The sequence below is a fragment of the Neoarius graeffei genome, chromosome 7, assembly GCF_027579695.1.
Source record: "Neoarius graeffei isolate fNeoGra1 chromosome 7, fNeoGra1.pri, whole genome shotgun sequence".
Lineage (NCBI taxonomy): Eukaryota > Metazoa > Chordata > Actinopteri > Siluriformes > Ariidae > Neoarius > Neoarius graeffei.
In genome coordinates this window covers 52,467,578-52,486,251 of record NC_083575.1, presented here as the reverse complement: position 1 = coordinate 52,486,251, position 18,674 = coordinate 52,467,578, and the positions used below count along the sequence as shown (strand labels likewise).

Here is an 18,674-nt window from a genome sequence, read left to right as displayed (position 1 = left end):
CATCAGGTTATCATCCTATTTTCTCCAAAAGAGAGGCCTTCTTTGTTTCTGTGGTGCAAAGTGTCCAGGTGAAACAACTGAGGCTACCTGGTAAGCACTTACTACTGAAATATCAGTGTCTTATTATACATTTTATCTTTTGAATGAACGTGACTTCTTTAAGACTGGGGAGATTTGTGAGATATTTACATGTGACTATATAAATTACTTCTATAATGGAATGCATATCTCCTTTATCAAATAAATAGCGCTGCTTTTCTTATCGCACAACTGCAAAGAAATAATGCAGCTTAAAAACAAACCTTAAAATCATTTTCAAATAGCGTATTTTTGTATTTAATGAATCTTTAAATAAGTTCCTATTCACAAAGTAGGATATACATTTATTCATGTGTACATCAGTTATCTGTTATCCATTGCAAAGTCTTCTAATTCAGTCATTGTTATGATATGCGTTTGTCTTGGAGTCATTCGGACATTTCCACTCTGCAAAATTTCCCTGCCAGTTTGTTCACGTGTCCTATACAGAGGTCTGTTGTGCTGTTGGACATTTCTTGGACGTTCTGGTCCAAAAATCTCCTGTTCACTTGGTTCATGACTTGCTTTTAGCTGGTTTCGTTCGTCTGGGATAGTGGCTGGTGCTGACATCTGAGATGATGACCTTACAGACGGTAAGGATGAGACCGAAACGGACATGGGCAGAAAACCAGGGTACACCACATACGGGTGACCTAACACCTCCACAGATGCTGGCTGTGACAGGGTGCTCTGGGTCCTCTGACGCACGTTGAGCTGGAGATATTTTCCTGTCTCAGGGTCAAAAAATGTCTTCGTCTTGACCTGTACTGGCATGTCTACCATGAAGATTTGCCCTGAGTTTGGATCTTGCAAAAGCTTTCTTTGGGTCATTGGGAAAGAATGAGCCACAATGCTAGGTGCAGGAGGTGCATAATTTGGTTCAACCTGATAGTGTGATATCGGAGGAGGTGAGGCCTGTACTGATTGAGGTGCTGATGTTTTCACAATAGGTGAAGCAGGCAAACTGGAGACAGTTCGGATGGACTTGTTCTCAGGTTGTACTGGAGTATCAGATGTCATCTTTTCCTCTACCTTTCTGATTCTCCTGCTAGTGAGCCTTTTAGCACGACGAAGGGCTTTCTCTGTTTTCGGAAGAACAGCAGGCGGCTTGCCTGTTGCTCTCATGTCACTACAGGCAGATTCAGGTCTTTCATAGCAGACTGATTCTGGTCTTTCATAACAGGAAGACTCTGGCCTTGCGTAGGTATGTCTAATATGTTCATTGTCAAAACCTCTACTGTCTGTCACTACTACTGAGCTTACAGCTCGACTCTCCACACCCTCAGGCACTGTGCTGATGAGTGATCGGGATTCATGCTCTTCACTTATATGGCTTCTTCTGTTGTAGTTCCTCGGTTCTTTTGGTGCCATGAACCCTGGGGACAACATTTTGTTTCGAGCCTGGATTTCTTTTGCTCGAGAGAGTCGATGTGAAGTTACTGATTGCTCATGCAAAACTGGAGAGTTAGCAGACTCTTTTGGATGATTCTCATGATCAAAATCAACTTTATCTTTTTCTGAACCACAACAGCTGTCAACTGGGGAGCCAATTCTGAATTCCTCAGAGAATGATCTATGAAAGCACGGTCTAACAGTTTTAGTCACTGAGGAAGTTTTGCCTGTGTTATCTTTCACTTTGAACATGATGGCCTTCCCCATGGCTGGAGAAGAAGTGTTGGACTGTGGCGCTGTTGCATGAATTTCTGTTAAGTCTTTCTTTGAAGTAATTTTATGGCTTAATGAAGGTGGTTCCTGGTTGTTTTTAGGCTTTGTCTCATCTTCCATAGCATTGACAATGTAGTATTGGAGCTCCTCTGTTGTTTCTTCATCTTTGGCTTCCTCCTGTATTTGATTATCTGCATGTATATTTGCATTATTAAGCTCGGTTTCGATTGACACTTGTGGTGCAGATTGTGCATTTTTTACTTGAGGATAAACCTTCCTTTCCACTATGTTTGCATTAACTGGCTGTTTTAGCTTGGGGTCATTTTGACTCTCAATTTGTGACTGTGAAGGATGAGTAGCTTGTGAATTTCGGGGTTTATACACTTCATGGCTTCTTGAATAATCATAGTCTTGTCCGGGCAAATATTTTTTCATGTTTGATTGCATGTGATTGGTTAATGTCTTTTCTTTAGTGCTTTCTGTATCGTTTACAGCAAATACTCTATCATCTGAGCTTTTAGCCAGTGATCCAAGTTTTGGAGAAGCAATGATCTCATGCCTGGGTGAGCACTGATTATGTCCTGCAAATATTTCTTCTGTTATTTTGTATGTTCTTTGTTCCTGGACTTGTAAAGGTGTTGTTGTTGTTGTTGCACTCAAATTCTCAGACTTCTTATTTACAGACAGCTGTTTGCTTTGCTCTCTACCATCCACCAACATGGAGAAATTTACTTTCTGTGGCTCCACAGCTGATAAGTTATATTTCTGATTCGTGTTCATTTTTTGAAGTAAATCCTTTTCAGTAATGGTGTCGTCTTCAGCAGAGATAACCCTCAACCGAGCATAATCAGCTAAAGCTGATATTTCTGGCCTAGTCATTTTCTTCTCCCTCTGTGTAACCTCAGTCTTAGTGACAGTTCCCTCTTTTTTCGTAAGGACTTTATCATGATATTGACTGTTTTGTTTAGACTCAAACATGTTTCTTCCATCATATGTATTTCCCATTTCTTCTGGAAGAGCATCTGTTTGTGGATGGTACACATTACTAAGTTGATCATGTTTGTCTCCTAAAACCTTTCCGCTGGTTTCTGTGTCCCATCTAATGATATCGCTACTTTCTTTAAATGTCCCGATGCCAGTCTTGATTTCTTTTCGTCCAGTGTTTTTTCTAGAATTGTCAATTATGAGTTTCTCAATGTCATCATCTTTTTTGTCTTGTGGCTGAGATTTTGCCTCTTTTAGTTTATCACTCTTACTGGATTCACATTCTGTATCTTTGTCACCTTTAATTACAGATGATGCCGTCCTGGGATCTTTATTAAATAGTGTGATTTCATCTTTTATGATTTGTCTCTCTTTTTGTGCTGGTTCCCTTTTCCATTTCTCATTTTCAAATCTTTCTAAGTTATCCTCTGTCATGCTTGGAGCAGATGATGCTTTTGTTCCTGTGACTTTTGCAGGTGTTGTGTTTTGAGCATTTTCACTTACATCATTAAGTGGCACAGCAGCTCTGGTACTTACAGTATCTGTCTCTGTTTTGTTTTCTATGTCATGTTTATGCACTTCTTTATGTTCCAGTGGAATATCTGGCAATGTACATACACTCTGATCTGTCTTTCCAGCAGGAAAAGCATATTTGAGTTGACTCTGATTAATACAGCTATTCTCTTTGGTCTGTTCATTAGTAAAGGCTGAAATTTCTTTCTGTGAAACAATCACCCTACTGACCTTTGTGTTATTGCTTATCATGAATTTGACTTGCTCAAGTTCTGGAAATTCACTTTTGCAGACCAACTCTTTTCCGTTGTTTTGTACAGCCTTGTTATCTCCAGTTTGAAAACACTCTTTGCTTACTTGCTCGTGTTTGGGGGCATCGCTGTCACATTCTTTTTGTGTCCTGTATTGCAACACAGGGCTTTTTGTATTACCTGATTGATTATCTGCATTCTGACTGTACTGACCCAAAGCTACTTCTGCTTCTTGAGTTTTAATCCTGAGCTGACAGTCATTTGTAGAGATTTTAGAACTAGGTTGTGGTGAATCATCACATGAATTATTGATTGACTTATTGCTGATGTTATCAGAACTAAATCCAGCTGTAAGTTTCACATCATTCTCACACTTCACTTGTACCATCTCAGTGTTTTTGTTAACTACATCATCATCATCATCATCATCATTTTCTTTCAGTCCTCTCTCCACTGTTTGTACTTTCTGTCCGACTTGCTTGTTTTCATTCTGTTGAACATTTCCATTTGCCATGATTTGCTTTGCCGACTGCATATCCACAATGTCTTCACAAACTGGTACATCCATTGACATCATGATTTCTTGTTTTGCTGAAACATCCTGTTTAGTGTTTCTATCAACGTGCACAACTCCATCAGCTCTTTGTGTGCCACCTCCATTAGCCGTCTGATGCTCTTGTTCTGACTGAGTAACACACTGTCCATGGTTTTCCTCAGTATTCCTCAAAAGTTCAGGGGATGCTTTTGGAGACTTTAGTTTGCTGGATTCCTGAGAATGCTTTTTAGTGAAATCGGCCAATGTCAATCTTTCCTCAACGGGCGCCTGGTCATTATACGTTGTATTGTTCTGTATTTTTTCTAAAGACTTATGGGTAGATTCTTCCTTTTCTTCTGCTTGCTTTTTATCCTGCTCTTTTTGGTCTGACTCCAGATGAATTGTATCTCCATTAGGAAGCCCATATTTGGCCAAGAGACTTTCATAAGACGAACTAATATTGTCCAGCTCTGTTGATCTATAATAATCAGATTTATCTTTGCTTGCAGGAGTATCATATTTTCTTACCACAGTTTCTTGTTCTGCCATATTATTGTATAAAAGCAATTTTCCCTCTTTACTATCCTCTTTACTTTCAAGCAAGACACTTTCTTTATTTTTATTGCCAAATGTTTCTTTGTCATCTTTCTCTACTTGCTCTATTGAATGCTGTTTTTGAAATTTTTCTTGGTTTTCTGGACCGGTTGTCATGGAAGCATCAGACGAGCTTGACACAGAAATGCTATAGATTATAGGTTCATCCTCCGAAACAGCTTCTGATGTGCTTGAAATGCATATACTGTATATTATAGGCTCATCTGCTGGTGATTTGTCTTCCTTGCTAGCAATGTGAATGACGTGGCTTTCAGACACTGGATTTGTACTGTCAGCACTTTTGTCTTGAGGAGGGCGGGTACTGAGCTGTGGATCTTTACTGTTTATTGTAATGATTGGCATGAAATCCTTCTCTTCTGACTTCTCATGTGCAGTGCCCGGGGACTTTGAGTCATTATTACTATATGTTCTTATGTCATGATTGGACTGTTTCTTTTCCATAGGTGTAGTTTCTATATGTTCATGGAAATCTTTTGCCTTTTGGTTGTGATGTTCAGTGTCTGGGGTTCTTTCACTGTCTCTTTGTAGTTGCTGATTGGTGTTTTCAGTTACTTCTTTATCCCTTATCATTTGCTCATTTTGGTTTTCATGTCTGATTTTGAACTTTAATTGAGGCACTGTTTCTTGGACTTCACTGCTTTCACAGTGCATTGTCTTTATTTTTGGTTCTTGCTGTAGAGAATATTTGTTCTCCTCTGAAGAATCAACTTTCACACTTACTGCCTTATTTAAGCTTATGCTTTGTGATGAATTCAGCGTGTCGGTGTTGTGAAGTTGCTGAAGAAAAGAATTTTCGTTTGTTACAGACGTTTGGATGACATCTGCCTGAATGTCTTGTTTTTCTAGCCATGTTTCCTTTTCTAGGGGTTCTGTATTTGGCATACAGTACACCTGAGTACTGGACTCTGAAGTACTTTCAGGAAGCACTGTCTGATTTTCACTGATTCCACCAACTCCACTTTGAAGATGTTCCCGTTCTTGTTCAATATTTGCCATTCGTTTATTCAGGAAAGCAGTTTCAGTCTCTGTAAATTCCATCTCACCAGAAGGTACTTCATCTTTTGTCCAATCCGATGGAGTTTTGTCTTGTCTAGTGTTAATTTCAAGCTGTCCTGCAGTTGGTAGCGTTACGGGGTTTTCTTTTCTAGTATTGTCTTTACTTGTGGTTGTTTCTTGCAAATCATAGCATTTCAGAGAAGCTGTATTACTACCAACAGTAGATTTATCTGTGTTGACTTTTGACAGCTGTTCTTTTGCTTTATTAACAGGCCGTTCAAGGGTTATAGCATCTCCTGAAATGTTGTACAGTGTAAGATGGTTAGTTGCTGCTTTGACCAAGATGTCAAGACTATCATTGCCATTTGCTTTAAATGTTGAATACTCCATGTTATTTGAAGTGTATGGTGTGGACAGGTTAGATGAGGTCTTGTCTTCCTTCTTGACAACAGATTCCTCATCACTGAGAACCTTGAGAGTTGGAGAACTTGAGAAACATTTGGCTGGAATTGTTCCATTCGCAACAGCACTATCATTTGTCGATCGTTCTTTCTCATTGTGTTTGCTAAGTTGATTTTCTTTAGATTGGATGGATGGCTGGTAAACATAATTTTGAACAAATTTCTGGACTTCGCAATTTTTCTTGTCTGCCACTGTAATCTTTTCCTCTTGAAGTTTTATCATTTGAAACGTTGCCCTTTCTTTCTCAGGAGCAGCTTTGTCTTTCTCAGAGCCCATATCTCTTGGAAGTAATTCCACTTTTTCTGCTGTAATTTTGTGATATTTTGGTTCAGCCTTACCTTGATTTCTTTGTTCTTTGTATAAGGGAACACTTGAATAAGTAATGTCCTGAAAAAGATGATTCAGTTTTTCTGCTGTAATTTCTTTCTTTGGTGACAGAACTTCCTGGTTTATTTGTCCTGTTTCATTCTTTATAGCTATATTTTGCTTTATTGGGTTTCTTGATGGAATAACATGTTTAGCAAGGCCTTTTTCTTTAATCGCTGAGATCTCCTTCTGAGCATGTGCTTTTAATTTTGAGGTGAGTATCTCTTGTTTGGTTTGTCCTTTTTCTTTGTATGAAAGTGCTCTGGGTGCGATCTTATCATTCTCGTTACTTATAAATATGTCTTTTCCTGACCTCTCTCTCATGTCATTTGGGATATGGGACTCCTTTCTGACATAGCCATGTGATACATTTGTATTTTCATGTTTGCAGTGAGAATTTCCATCTTGCTGTGCCTGTGACTGAACTTTAGATGGTTCAGTTTTAGCGGCTATGTCCTCGGCCATGTCAGATATAACTGGAGAAGTTAGATTTTCGAATTTTGTTGAGTTCCCAACTCGACCATTAAAACTGTGTTTATTTTCTCTGACTCTTTTTGCTTGTTCGTTGTCTCTAACAGAGAGAATGTCATTAATGTTAAATTTGTCCCCTCTTGTTTGTGAACTGTCATTATTTTGCAATGTTCTTTGTGTATTTGGTATGTTAAGGTCTGTATTCATGTTGCCCTGTTTGTGATATAGCTGACTGGGGGCAATCGAATAGGTTGGCTTGTGTTCCTCAGTTTTGGCTCTGTCCTCTGTTATCGAATTTCTTTGGCTTGTTCTTGCTGAATATGCTGTGCTTTGCTGATGAATACAAGACATCTTTGATTGTGAGTGTACATAACTTGATTCACCTGGTTGTTCTGCTTTCATTTCAGTTTGCTGCAGTTGTCTTGATATACACTCTCGATCCTTAGCGTGTCTGTTTTCAGTTGTTGCAATATGCCATTGTTTGTTTGACTCATATTTGTATGGCTGATAAGCAACTGATCCTTCATTATATTGATATTTCTCCTCTACTGATTGTGGTCTCTGACTATATCCTTTTTCAGTCACTATATCACTTGTAGCACGTCTCATGTTTCTCGGGGGACAAACTTCAGCTTTTTCATGTTTTGCACTTGTAAGTTCTGATCCCCTGGTAAAGTTTGCGTCTTTAGGAAGAAATGACATTTTTTGCAGATTGTTATGTTGAACTTCATACACATTTTGTGATGTTGCAGGTGTATTTGTAGGATCATCCTTTACCTGCGTGTTTGAGAAATGTTTATCTGCATATGTCTGGAAAGAGTTTTTTGTGTCCACAAACTGTTTGTCTTTTGGAAGCCAATTCCCATTGACATTCTCATTCATTTTATTTACCCATGTCTCCTTTCCTGTAGTGTAGATCTCATTGCCTGAAGGTAAATATTGCTTAGCAGTGGCTTTTCTCTGTTTGTCCATTTCTATCAGTGCAGCTATTTCTCCCTTATACGGCAATGTGTCTTTTATCCCATTATTGTTAACCATTTCCTTGATCACCATATTTACAGGTCCTGTTCGTTTCCAAGAAAGGTTTTCTTCAGTCACCTGATTATTGATATATCCAGAACTTGGCCTTTTCACAAAGTTCTGTTGACCTCCATCTTCTCTCCTACAGAAAGTGTGTTTTGCTGACATTTCAGCTGACAGATGTGCTGGTAGTTCAGCTTTGGAAAAGATGTTTTCTGTTTCTGGTCTTGTTGGGCCAAATGTCCTAGTACTGCCATTAATGTGACCCACTGGGCTCCCACCACTATTACCAAGTCCTGAATTTGTTGATAACTCATAATGCTCACTCTCTCTCTTAGTAAGCTGATCAAGATGGTTGTTCTTATAAGGGTTATTACAGTTTGTAGCACTATACTGAGGCACTGAGGTCAAATTGTTATGTGTTTTATCAGCATACTGTTTTTGCTCTGTAGTTTGAAATAAGGAAAGCTCGTAATTTGGTTGAACCAGGTTACAAAGTTCCCAAGTGCCAGAAACTGTAGAATGCTCCTGATTGGTCGCTTTTGATCCTGACGTTTCTGAAAGTCTGGATTCACGGCCTTCTAGTTTTGATGGTTGCTTATTCCTATCTGATATCTCTGAACCTTTAAATTTTGTAGGACTGTATGTGCTCTTGACTCGTTTTCTGTTGTCTTTAAGATTGAACAATAGACTTGATGCTTTGGATTTGTAGCTATCACACAGTTTTTTGGCATCAGACTGTGGTTTCAGGTCACTGTCATACTCAGAAACCAAAGGAGTGTGTGCAAATTGGAGAATTTCTGATGTTTCTGTTTCCTGTCTTCCAGGAATTACAGGTGTCAGAAGCTGAGTAATGTTGAATGGAGTTGTTCTACTGGACATCTCACTGCTGCCCGCTTTCCCTACTTTATGTTGAATTTCATACGCATGTCTACTATGATAAAGCAAGCTAGAATCCGGCCTGTGCACTTTCTCATTAGTTGGGGAGACTGTGTTGGGCCTGTTGCTTGGCAGTTTGTTTCTCACAAAGTTGTTATTTTTCCATGGGGGGTTATTAGATGCCAATTCAGATTCACATCTTTTCTCGATGGCTGAGGCTTTTTGGATTACCGTAGACCTCGAGCGCTGAGAGGCAGCAACGTCCTCAATTTTTCTGCGGGTAAGCTGCCTTCCTTCTGCTGGAGAGCTTGAAGTCCGATGTGTGGCTGTGAGTTCTTTGTAAAGAGGAGAATCATACCACCTAGGAAATTCAGTGGCTGACACAAACCCTGATGATTCCCCCCTTCCAAAAGGAAACTTGTTATAATCCTTCCACAACTGGAAAGGACTGAATTCACTGTGGAAGAAAAAGTTAGTGTTGTTTAGTGTCTTGAACTTTGTTATTGAGGATGTTGTTGTGTTCATCCGGGCCACTGCATGAAAATTATTTCCATACGACTGTAAAGGTCCTGACTTAAAATTCGGATGGTAACCAGAAGAGAACTCTGACAGTTCTCTCTGAATACTTAGCAGAGCTGATTTGTCCCACGATTCATTATTAAAGTCTCTGTATTTGTCCTTTACAGTGTCAGGAGCCCAACTGTCACTGTAACTCTCCCCTGAACTGAAGGTTTTAATGAGCGATGAAACTCTGGAAGTGCTTCTCTTCTGTTGCCACGTCGCCTCCATAGAGCCATTGCTTATATAAGACAAACTCTCATCTCTGAGAACATGCTCTTGTGCTATGTCCACATAGGAATGCTGGAATGTTGAGGCCATCTCAGAGTTTCTCTCTGCCTCCTCATATGGAATACCATGAGAGGAGGACTTCTGGCAAGTTGTCCTTAAATCTTTCTTTTGCAGGGCTTCTTTAGAACAGGCTTTGTGCTGATCAGCAGGGGAGGAAACCTCCAAGTCATTGTAAATGGCATCCTCTCCAATACACAAGCTCCTGAAGGCTCGATCAGTGAGGCTGCTTACCTCCCTGTCTGTATCATCCATGAAGCTTCCCACACTCGATGTGTCACTGATACCATCGGAGCACTTGCGAGGGCCACGTGTGCTTCCCCGCCGGTTTGCTTGGCGCTTTTCCAGAGAGCTCATTTCAAATACTTGCTCACATGAGCGGGACACAGTTGCTTGTATCAGTTTCTCAGATTGCCTACTTAGGAAGTCTTGCTTTTAAGGAGTTCACCTTGCAAAAGGTGAACAGGTTGTGCTTCTTTCCTGCAACAGAAATGGACAGTCGTGTCAAAAGTGTGGCACAGGACAGTACCAAACAGACCACTGATTTCTAAGGAAAAAGATCATGAAAATGTTAACTGATTACTCAGAGCGCACTCTTTTTTTGTGTGGCATTTTATGCATGCTAAAAATGTGTTACAGGGCTCACGAAACATTGTTGTCAAGCTGCATTACGAGTCTCAATAATGACCTTCATGACATGGGGTTAATAGAGACATGCTGTTGCTATGTAAGAAAGAGTGTAACTTACATCACATTAATTATTTTTAGAGTAGCAGAATGCTTTCCATTTGAAATTAAGGATTAAATGCTATATGCCAATGCAAACTGATATACATACATTTATAAGTATTGTGGAATGTTAAGAAACTATTTAAAAATTCAATTAAAGAAAAATCCACAATGTAATTAATAATTTCATTCTACATTTCAGTTGAATTCATTTTAGATGGATAATAACACCATTTGGTCAATATAAGGATATGTTTAGTCATCTCTTGAAGGTTCTGAAACCTAGTTATTAGGCAAATCAAACAGCATTGTCACAGTGAAATTAGAAAAACCCTACTTCATCCTTTTGTTTTTAAAAAGATGAACATTTTAAATCTAATTTTTTTTACATCGACTATTCATTAAGATTGCATAATTAGATTAATGTGCATGTATTTATATATATGATTCATACACAGCAAAATCCCCAGTGTTGAATTAACACCCAGAGTGTTGATTTAACACCCTACTGTGTTTATATAGGTCCAATTGGACACAAATGAACTCTGAAAGTGTTAATTCAACACTGAGGAATTTGCTGTGTAGGAGATTTCACAGGATAATTTACCTAGTAATAGCTATATCTATTGTAGGCGAATATGTCATTATAATTTTACGGTAATTTTGCAGCTGCTGCACAGTCTTCATGTATGACCCAGAATAACTCCTCTAAAATCCTCTTTTATCACTTGGCTCAGACTGCCACTCAGGAACAAGCACCTCCATGTTATTTTCAGTTACAAATGCACACAGTTAAACCACATACAGTAATGATCAAAAGAAGAAAAAAAAAGACAAACTGATTTTAATCATGAATATTATATTAACAATATTGCATATTGTGATAGTGAAATGAAAATGCCACCAAGCACTTTATCAAAAAAGTCGTCTTCTCACAAAAACAAAACCCTGTTTTATTATGAGCTTTTTCCCAGCACCAAAAATGTCTGATAGCTCTGTACTTGCTTGTACGTCAGATATATTTATGAGCCTATCCAGTTTCCCTGATAAAACATGATATCATGAAGCCATGCTTTATTGTAGATACAGTACGTGCCTATTTATCAATGCTATATCTAAAGTAAATAATAAGAGGATAGTGCTTTATAATAGCAGAATTAATGAACCACCAAAACCATATCAGAAACATTCTTCATGGGAATTGTATAGTGAATGCATTTTCTAATTAGTTTCTTTAATCTATATCAAAATATATCAAAATAAAAAAAAGCAACATAAAATGTAAAACGACCACTCTGCTTACCATTTGGCCTTGTATTCCATGTTATAGTAGCCAAATTGTTTCCAACTCTTCAACTAGAACACAATCAGCAAAAATCCAGATCATATTGAGAGTCCATAATTTTGCAGGAATGGCTTTCTGTTAAATTCTATCACTTCACATCGTGGCAGCACTTTTTTTTTATTGTTCATTCCTGAAAGAAAACAAAAAAGAGAAGCAAAGCCCACTTACGATTAAGACCCCTGCTCCAACAGAGGCATGGCTGTAGCCAAGACTCAGTGGTAGAAAATACACTGAAATAGCAGTGACTTCAGAGAACGAGTCCCTTGGCTGACCATTTGGTGTCAAGTGACAAAGTAATGAAATAAGCATGCTTCTTAGTGAGTGTCATGCTCAAACCTTTTCTAATTTTACTGCATTTTGGCCTTTAAAAGTTGCAAACCCATTGAAATGGAGATAATATTTGAATCAAAAATAAATATCTTCTTGCTGGAGTTGTTGTGGTGGTTAGCAGGTGCCTCAGCTTGGGCACATTTGCCCAGGGGTAAAAATAGCCTGTTGCTTCACTGGCTTTTTTTTTTTTTTTCCGAGGACAGTACAGTGCTTTAGACATGTTAACAAATTATATATGAAGAGGTAAACACAATTGGGCAACTGTTAATTGCATTACACTGCAAAATAATATTGTTTCACTGAACCTTAATAATTTCTCTAATTATTGGCTTTGTCAGATTTGGACAGTTTGCGTAAGTTGCATGGGGGGAAAAAACAGAGATATTCCTATTAATCTTTCTCTCACTCTGGTAATTTACCTCCCAGTAATAAAAGAGTCACGATGCAGTGGGAAAGCGAGTCTTCAAGCCATTTCTCCTTGACCAATCCATTTCCAAATGGCCCTGACTTCAAGCCAGTCTTGCTTTACGTCCAGTCACTGCTATAATAGGAGATGGGTGTAGAGGAAACTTTCCCAGGAGGCATGGCTGCAGTCGAATGCTGGCTGCCTGTCAGTGATGGACACTCACATATGGACAGTGAGAACAGCAGGGTTGGCCATCATTCACCAAAGCCGTCCTCCCTGCTCTTTACTGCTCTGTTCTTGTAAAAGCAGTAGCTCCCCCACTGTCTCCTCTCACTCACTTACCTCTAGATCGCCTCAGGGCTGTTTTGCAGGAACAAAAACAGAACGTAGCATTCTTTATACTCAATGGAAAAGCTACACCGAGTTAACATCTTGTCAGAATGAAAGGGTTTTTTTTTCTTTTTACATGAATGAGGTGAGAGGTGGATTTACATATATACAGTCTTTTATGACCTTTGCAGAGGATTTTTATTACCTTGTTTTTTCACTGTAAGTGCCATCCTGACATCCCCTCTCCTTAAAGGAAAAAAAAATCCTGCACACAACTTGGGGTGCTTCAATTACAGTTGCACAATGCTATTGCTTTCAAAAGGCTTGGCATTGGCTTTTCCAACAAAGGAAAGATTTACATAACTTTAAAATCTTCAGTGTATTAGTTAGTCATACCTGAAAGGCGATTTGGTGAAAGAACCAGAAAGGTCAACGAGTCCAGCAGGATACAGGAAAAAAAAAGTTCTGTTTTTCAGTAAAGCGTATAAGTCTACAGCACCATACAGTAAAATTATATAACAGAGAATAAAGGTTTTCAAACTGGGGATCTAAGGGTTCCATGATTTTTTAATCTAGTTACAGCAGTGAAAATCACAAGTCACGGTTATTAAAGTTATTATATTTATTATTCTGTTTATTATTAGTAGTATAGTTAATTCAATGAGTTTAATACACACCCTAATAACTCAGAAACAAGCAGATTTAACTGAGCTAATGTGTTCTGTTGGTGGAAAGTTCAGGACTAGAAAGCTCTATGGATCTAAAATAAAATAGACAAAATATTAATGTATTCATTTAAACAATGTCCATGAAATGAATTTGTCCATGGAACTTATGTTAGTGGCCCATGGCTTCTGAGAACCCCTGCTGTAGAATATCTCATAACATAAAGCAGTTGAGTTTAAAGCATTGCTGCTGGTGTACAAATCTCTAAATGGTACAGGGCCCAATTATCTCTCTGATATGTTGCAGCGGCCTAACCCAATCAGATCTACCAGATCGCAGCAGAAAAATTTACTGTTAAAACCTGTTGTTAAAACAAAGTGTGGTGAAGCAGCTTTTAGCTACTATGCAGTACAGCTATGGAACCAACTGCCAGAGGACATCAAAAATGCTCCTGCTGTTGGCAGCTTCAAATCTAGACCAAAGACCAAGCTGTTCTCAGATGCTTTCTGCTAAATTATTAATATTGCCATCTCTACATGTTTTAAACTCTTTACTTTTACAGTCTCTCCATGTTTTAAATTTTACTTAACTTTTATTCTATTTTATTCTGCTGTTTTTTTTAAATTGAACTTTTATCTCATTTTATTATTTTATTTCTACTATTGTTTAATTCTTATTAATTTTCTTCCCCATTTATTTTATATAATTTTATTTTCTATTGTTTACTGTTTTGCTTTTACTTCTGTAAAGCACATTGAACTGCCACTGTGTATGAAATGTGCTATATAAATAAACTTGCCTTGCCTTGCCTTGCCTTGCCTTGAGCAAATTTCTTTCTTCCTTTTTCATGCTTGCATTCTGGTTTTATTTTTATTTTTTCCCATTTTTGACTTGCTTTAACATACAATATATTGAATTTAAGGTATTAAAAAATCATTGAGTAGGTAGAAAATTGTTGCAGTCATGTAAAATTTATGTGTCTGCATCTGGTCTTAAGGAGTTTGGGATATGCTTTACCTCCCATATCAGTAATTCTTTATTTAAAATACACATGTAAGGTCAAGACACAATTGCAACCAGTTTAATTGTAACATAATTATCCTTTCATCATCACTTAACAACTGTATCATAAGAAATGTTGTGGGAGTTTGTATATGCATCCAGCACAACACTTACAGTAGGTATTTATTACTCTTCCTGCACTGTGCAGTCTTTGACAGATGCAGTGTTTACTGTACTGTATGTCCAGGTCACTGCTAAATTCTGCCGACACCATGTGCTGAATGAGATTCATTGCATTCTAGTTACATTCTGTGAGAATTTAATAGCTATGATGCCACTTCAGTGAAATTACCAACATGGAAGCAGTTCGATATTGATCAAATAGTCAATATCAGGGTTTTTCCCCTCTCATTTTTCCACAGAAAATCACAATTGCAGAGGCACCGCTACTGAGATTCCAGTAATCTCCACTTCCCCCACCCAAAAAAGTCACTGCAGTGACTGAGGACTGCTTCTCGAAGCTTTATGAAATGTTAATAATTATCACAGTTCATGCCAAGTATTTAAGTCATCCCATATTTACTTCATTTACGTATTTGCAGAGCTCATCTGCCAAAAGCCGCTGAGACAGATTAATGCTGGCTTTTTCAAATAAAGCCAGTGTTGCTAACAAAATATTGATTACATCAGGGATATCAGTCAGTGCATGACTTGTTAATCAAACCCCGCCTTCTCTTAAATAAAGCTTGCGCTAAATGACTTTCCCCTGGGAGAGCAGAATTATGTCTTCCTGCACTGTATTGCAGTGACTGAAAAAAAATATCACTAACTTCTACTGCTCCTTGTTTTTCTTCCTTCTGCATCCGTTCTACCCTGACCACAATATCTCATTTGTCTCGGCTTTCCAGGTTGGATCTCTGTGATCTCATGTCTCCTCAGGAGTTGTAGAAGAGCTGATGATTTAGTTTTTTGTTTTCATTGTCATCTTTGGCTTGCTCAGTTGGGATCTACAGTGGTGCTTGAAAGTTTGTGAACCCTTTAGAATGTTCTATATTTCTGCATAAATATGACCTAAAACATCATCAGATTTTCACACAAGTCCTAAAGGTACATAAAGAGAACCCAGTTAAACAAATGAGACAAAAATATTATACTTGGTCATTTATTTATTGAGGAAAATGATCCAATATTACATATCTGTGAGTGGCAAAAGTATGTGAACCTTTGCTTTCAGTATCTGGTGTGACCCCCTTATGCAGCAATAACTGCAACTAAGCATTTCCAGTAACTGTTGATCAGTCCTGCACACCGGCTTGGAGGAATTTTAGCCCATTCGTCCGTACAGAATAGCTTCAACTCTGGGATGTTGGTGGGTTTCCTCACATGAACTGCTCACTTCAGGGCCTTCCACAACATTTCAACTGGATTAAGGTCAGGACTTTGACTTGGCCATTCCAAAACATTAACTTTATTCTTCTTTAACCATTCTTTGGTAGAACGACTTGTGTGCTTAGGGTCATTGTATTGCTGCATGACCTACGGTACCTTCTCTTGAGATTCAGTTCATGGACAGATGTCCTGACATTTTCCTTTAGAATTCGCTGGTATAATTCAGAATTAATTGTTCCATCAATGATGGCAAGCCATCCTGGCCCAGATGCAGCAAAACAGGCCCAAACCATGATACTACCACCACCATGTTTCACAGATGGGATAAGGTTCTTATGCTGGAATGCAGTGGTTTCCTTTCTCCAGACATAACACTTCTCATTGAAACCAAAAAATTCTATTTTGGTCTCATCTGTCCACAAAACATTTTTCCAATAGCCTTCTGGCTTGTCCACATGATCTTTAGCAAACTGCAGATGAGCAGCAATGTTCTTTTTGGAGAGCAGTGGCTTTCTCCTTGCAACCCTGCCATGCACACCATTGTTGTTCAGTGTTCTCCTGATGGTGGACTCATGAACATTAACATTAGCCAATGTGAGAGAGGCCTTCAGTTGCTTAGAAGTTACCCTGGGGTCCTTTGTGACCTAGCTGACTATTACAAGCCTTGCTCTTGGAGTGATCTTTGTTGGTCGACCACTCCTGGGGAGAGTAATAATGGTCTTGAATTTCCTCCATTTGTATACAATTTGTCTGACTGTGGATTGGTGGAGTCCAAATGCTTTAGAGGTGGTTTTGTAACCTTTTCCAGCATCAACAATGCTTTTTCTGAGGTCCTCAGAAATCTCCTTTGTTTGTGCCATGATACACTTCCACAAACGTGTTGTGAAGATCAGACTTTGATAGATCCCTGTTCTTTAAATAAAACAGGGTGCCCACTCACACCTGATTGTCATCCCATTGATTGAAAACACCTGACTCTAATTTCACCTTCAAATTAACTGCTAATCCTAGAGGTTCACATACAACCCCAATTCCAAAAAAGTTGGGACAAAGTGCAAATTGTAAATAAAAACGGAATGCAATGATGTGGAAGTTTCAAAATTCCATATTTTATTCAGAATAGAACATAGATGACATATCAAATGTTTAAACTGAGAAAATGTATCATTTAAAGAGAAAAATTAGGTGACTTTAAATTTCATGACAACAACACATCTCAAAAAAGTTGGGACAAGGCCATGTTTACCACTGTGAGACATCCCCTTTTCTCTTTACAACAGTCTGTAAACGTCTGGGGACTGAGGAGACAAGTTGCTCAAGTTTAGGGATAGGAATGTTAACCCATTCTTGTCTAATGTAGGATTCTAGTTGTTCAACTGTCTTAGGTCTTTTTTGTCGTATCTTCCGTTTTATGATGCGCCAAATGTTTTCTATGGGTGAAAGATCTGGACTGCAGCCTGGCCAGTTCAGTACCCGGACCCTTCTTCTATGCAGCCATGATGCTGTAATTGATGCAGTATGTGGTTTGGCATTGTCATGTTGGAAAATGCAAGGTCTTCCCTGAAAGAGACGTCGTCTGGATGGGAACATATGTTGCTCTAGAACCTGGATATACCTTTCAGCATTGATGGTGTCTTTCCAGATGTGTAAGCTGCCCATGCCACACGCACTAATGCAACCTCATACCATCAGAGATGCAGGCTTCTGAACTGAGCGCTGATAACAATTTGGGTCGTCCTTCTCCTCTTTAGTCTGAATGACACGGTGTCCCTGATTTCCGTAAAGAACTTCAAATTTTGATTCTTCTGACCACAGAATAGTTTTCCACTTTGCCACAGTCCATTTTAAATGAGCCTTGGCCCAGAGAAGACGTCTGCGCTTCTGGATCATGTTTAGATACGGCTTCTTCTTTGAACTATAGAGTTTTAGCTGGCAACGGCAGATGGCATGGTGAATTGTGTTCACAGATAATGTTCTCTGGAAATATTCCTGAGCCCATTTTGTGATTTCCAATACAGAAGCATGCCTGTATGTGATGCAGTGCCGTCTAAGGGCCCGAAGATCACGGGCACCCAGTATGGCTTTCCGGCCTTGACCCTTACGCACACAGATTCTTCCAGATTCTCTGAATCTTTTGATGACATTATGCACTGTAGATGATGATATGTTCAAACTCTTTGCAATTTTACATTGTCGAACTCTTTTCTGATATTGCTCCACTATTTGTCGGGGCAGAATTAGGGGGATTGGTGATCCTCTTCCCATATTTACTTCTGAGAGCCGCTGTCACTTCAAGGTGCTCTTTTTATACCCAGTCATGTTAATGGCCTATTGCTAATTGACCTAATGAGTTGCAATTTGGTCCTCTAGCTGTTCCTTTTTTGTACCTTTAACTTTTCCAGCCTCTTATTGCCCCTGTCCCAACTTTTTTGAGATGTGTTGCTGTCATGAAATTTCAAATGAGCCAATATTTGGCATGAAATTTCAAAATGTCTCACTTTCGACATTTGATATGTTGTCTATGTTCTATTGTGAATACAATATCAGTTTTTGAGATTTGTAAATTATTGCATTCCGTTTTTATTTACAATTTGTACTTTGTCCCAACTTTTTTGGAATTGGGGTTGTACTTTGATATGTAAAATTGGATCATTTTCCTCAATAAATAAATGACAAAGTATAATATTTTTGTCTCATTTGTTTAACTGGGTTCTGTTTATCTACTTTTAGGACTTGTGTGAAAATCTGATGATGTTTTATGTCATCTTTATGCAGAAATATAGAAAATTCTAAAGG

The 18,674-nt window shown here is 38.6% G+C and overlaps 1 protein-coding gene across 1 annotated transcript; it reads right to left on the bottom strand.

The window, feature by feature from the left end:
• Window positions 1-361: 361 nt before the first annotated feature.
• LOC132888866 (uncharacterized) lies at window positions 362-10,038 on the bottom strand. The gene has a single exon (XM_060924961.1). The coding sequence runs from the start codon at window positions 10,036-10,038 to the stop codon at window positions 403-405; it is 9,636 nt and encodes a 3,211-aa protein (XP_060780944.1). The 3' UTR covers window positions 362-402.
• Between the last annotated feature and the right edge of the window lie 8,636 nt (window positions 10,039-18,674).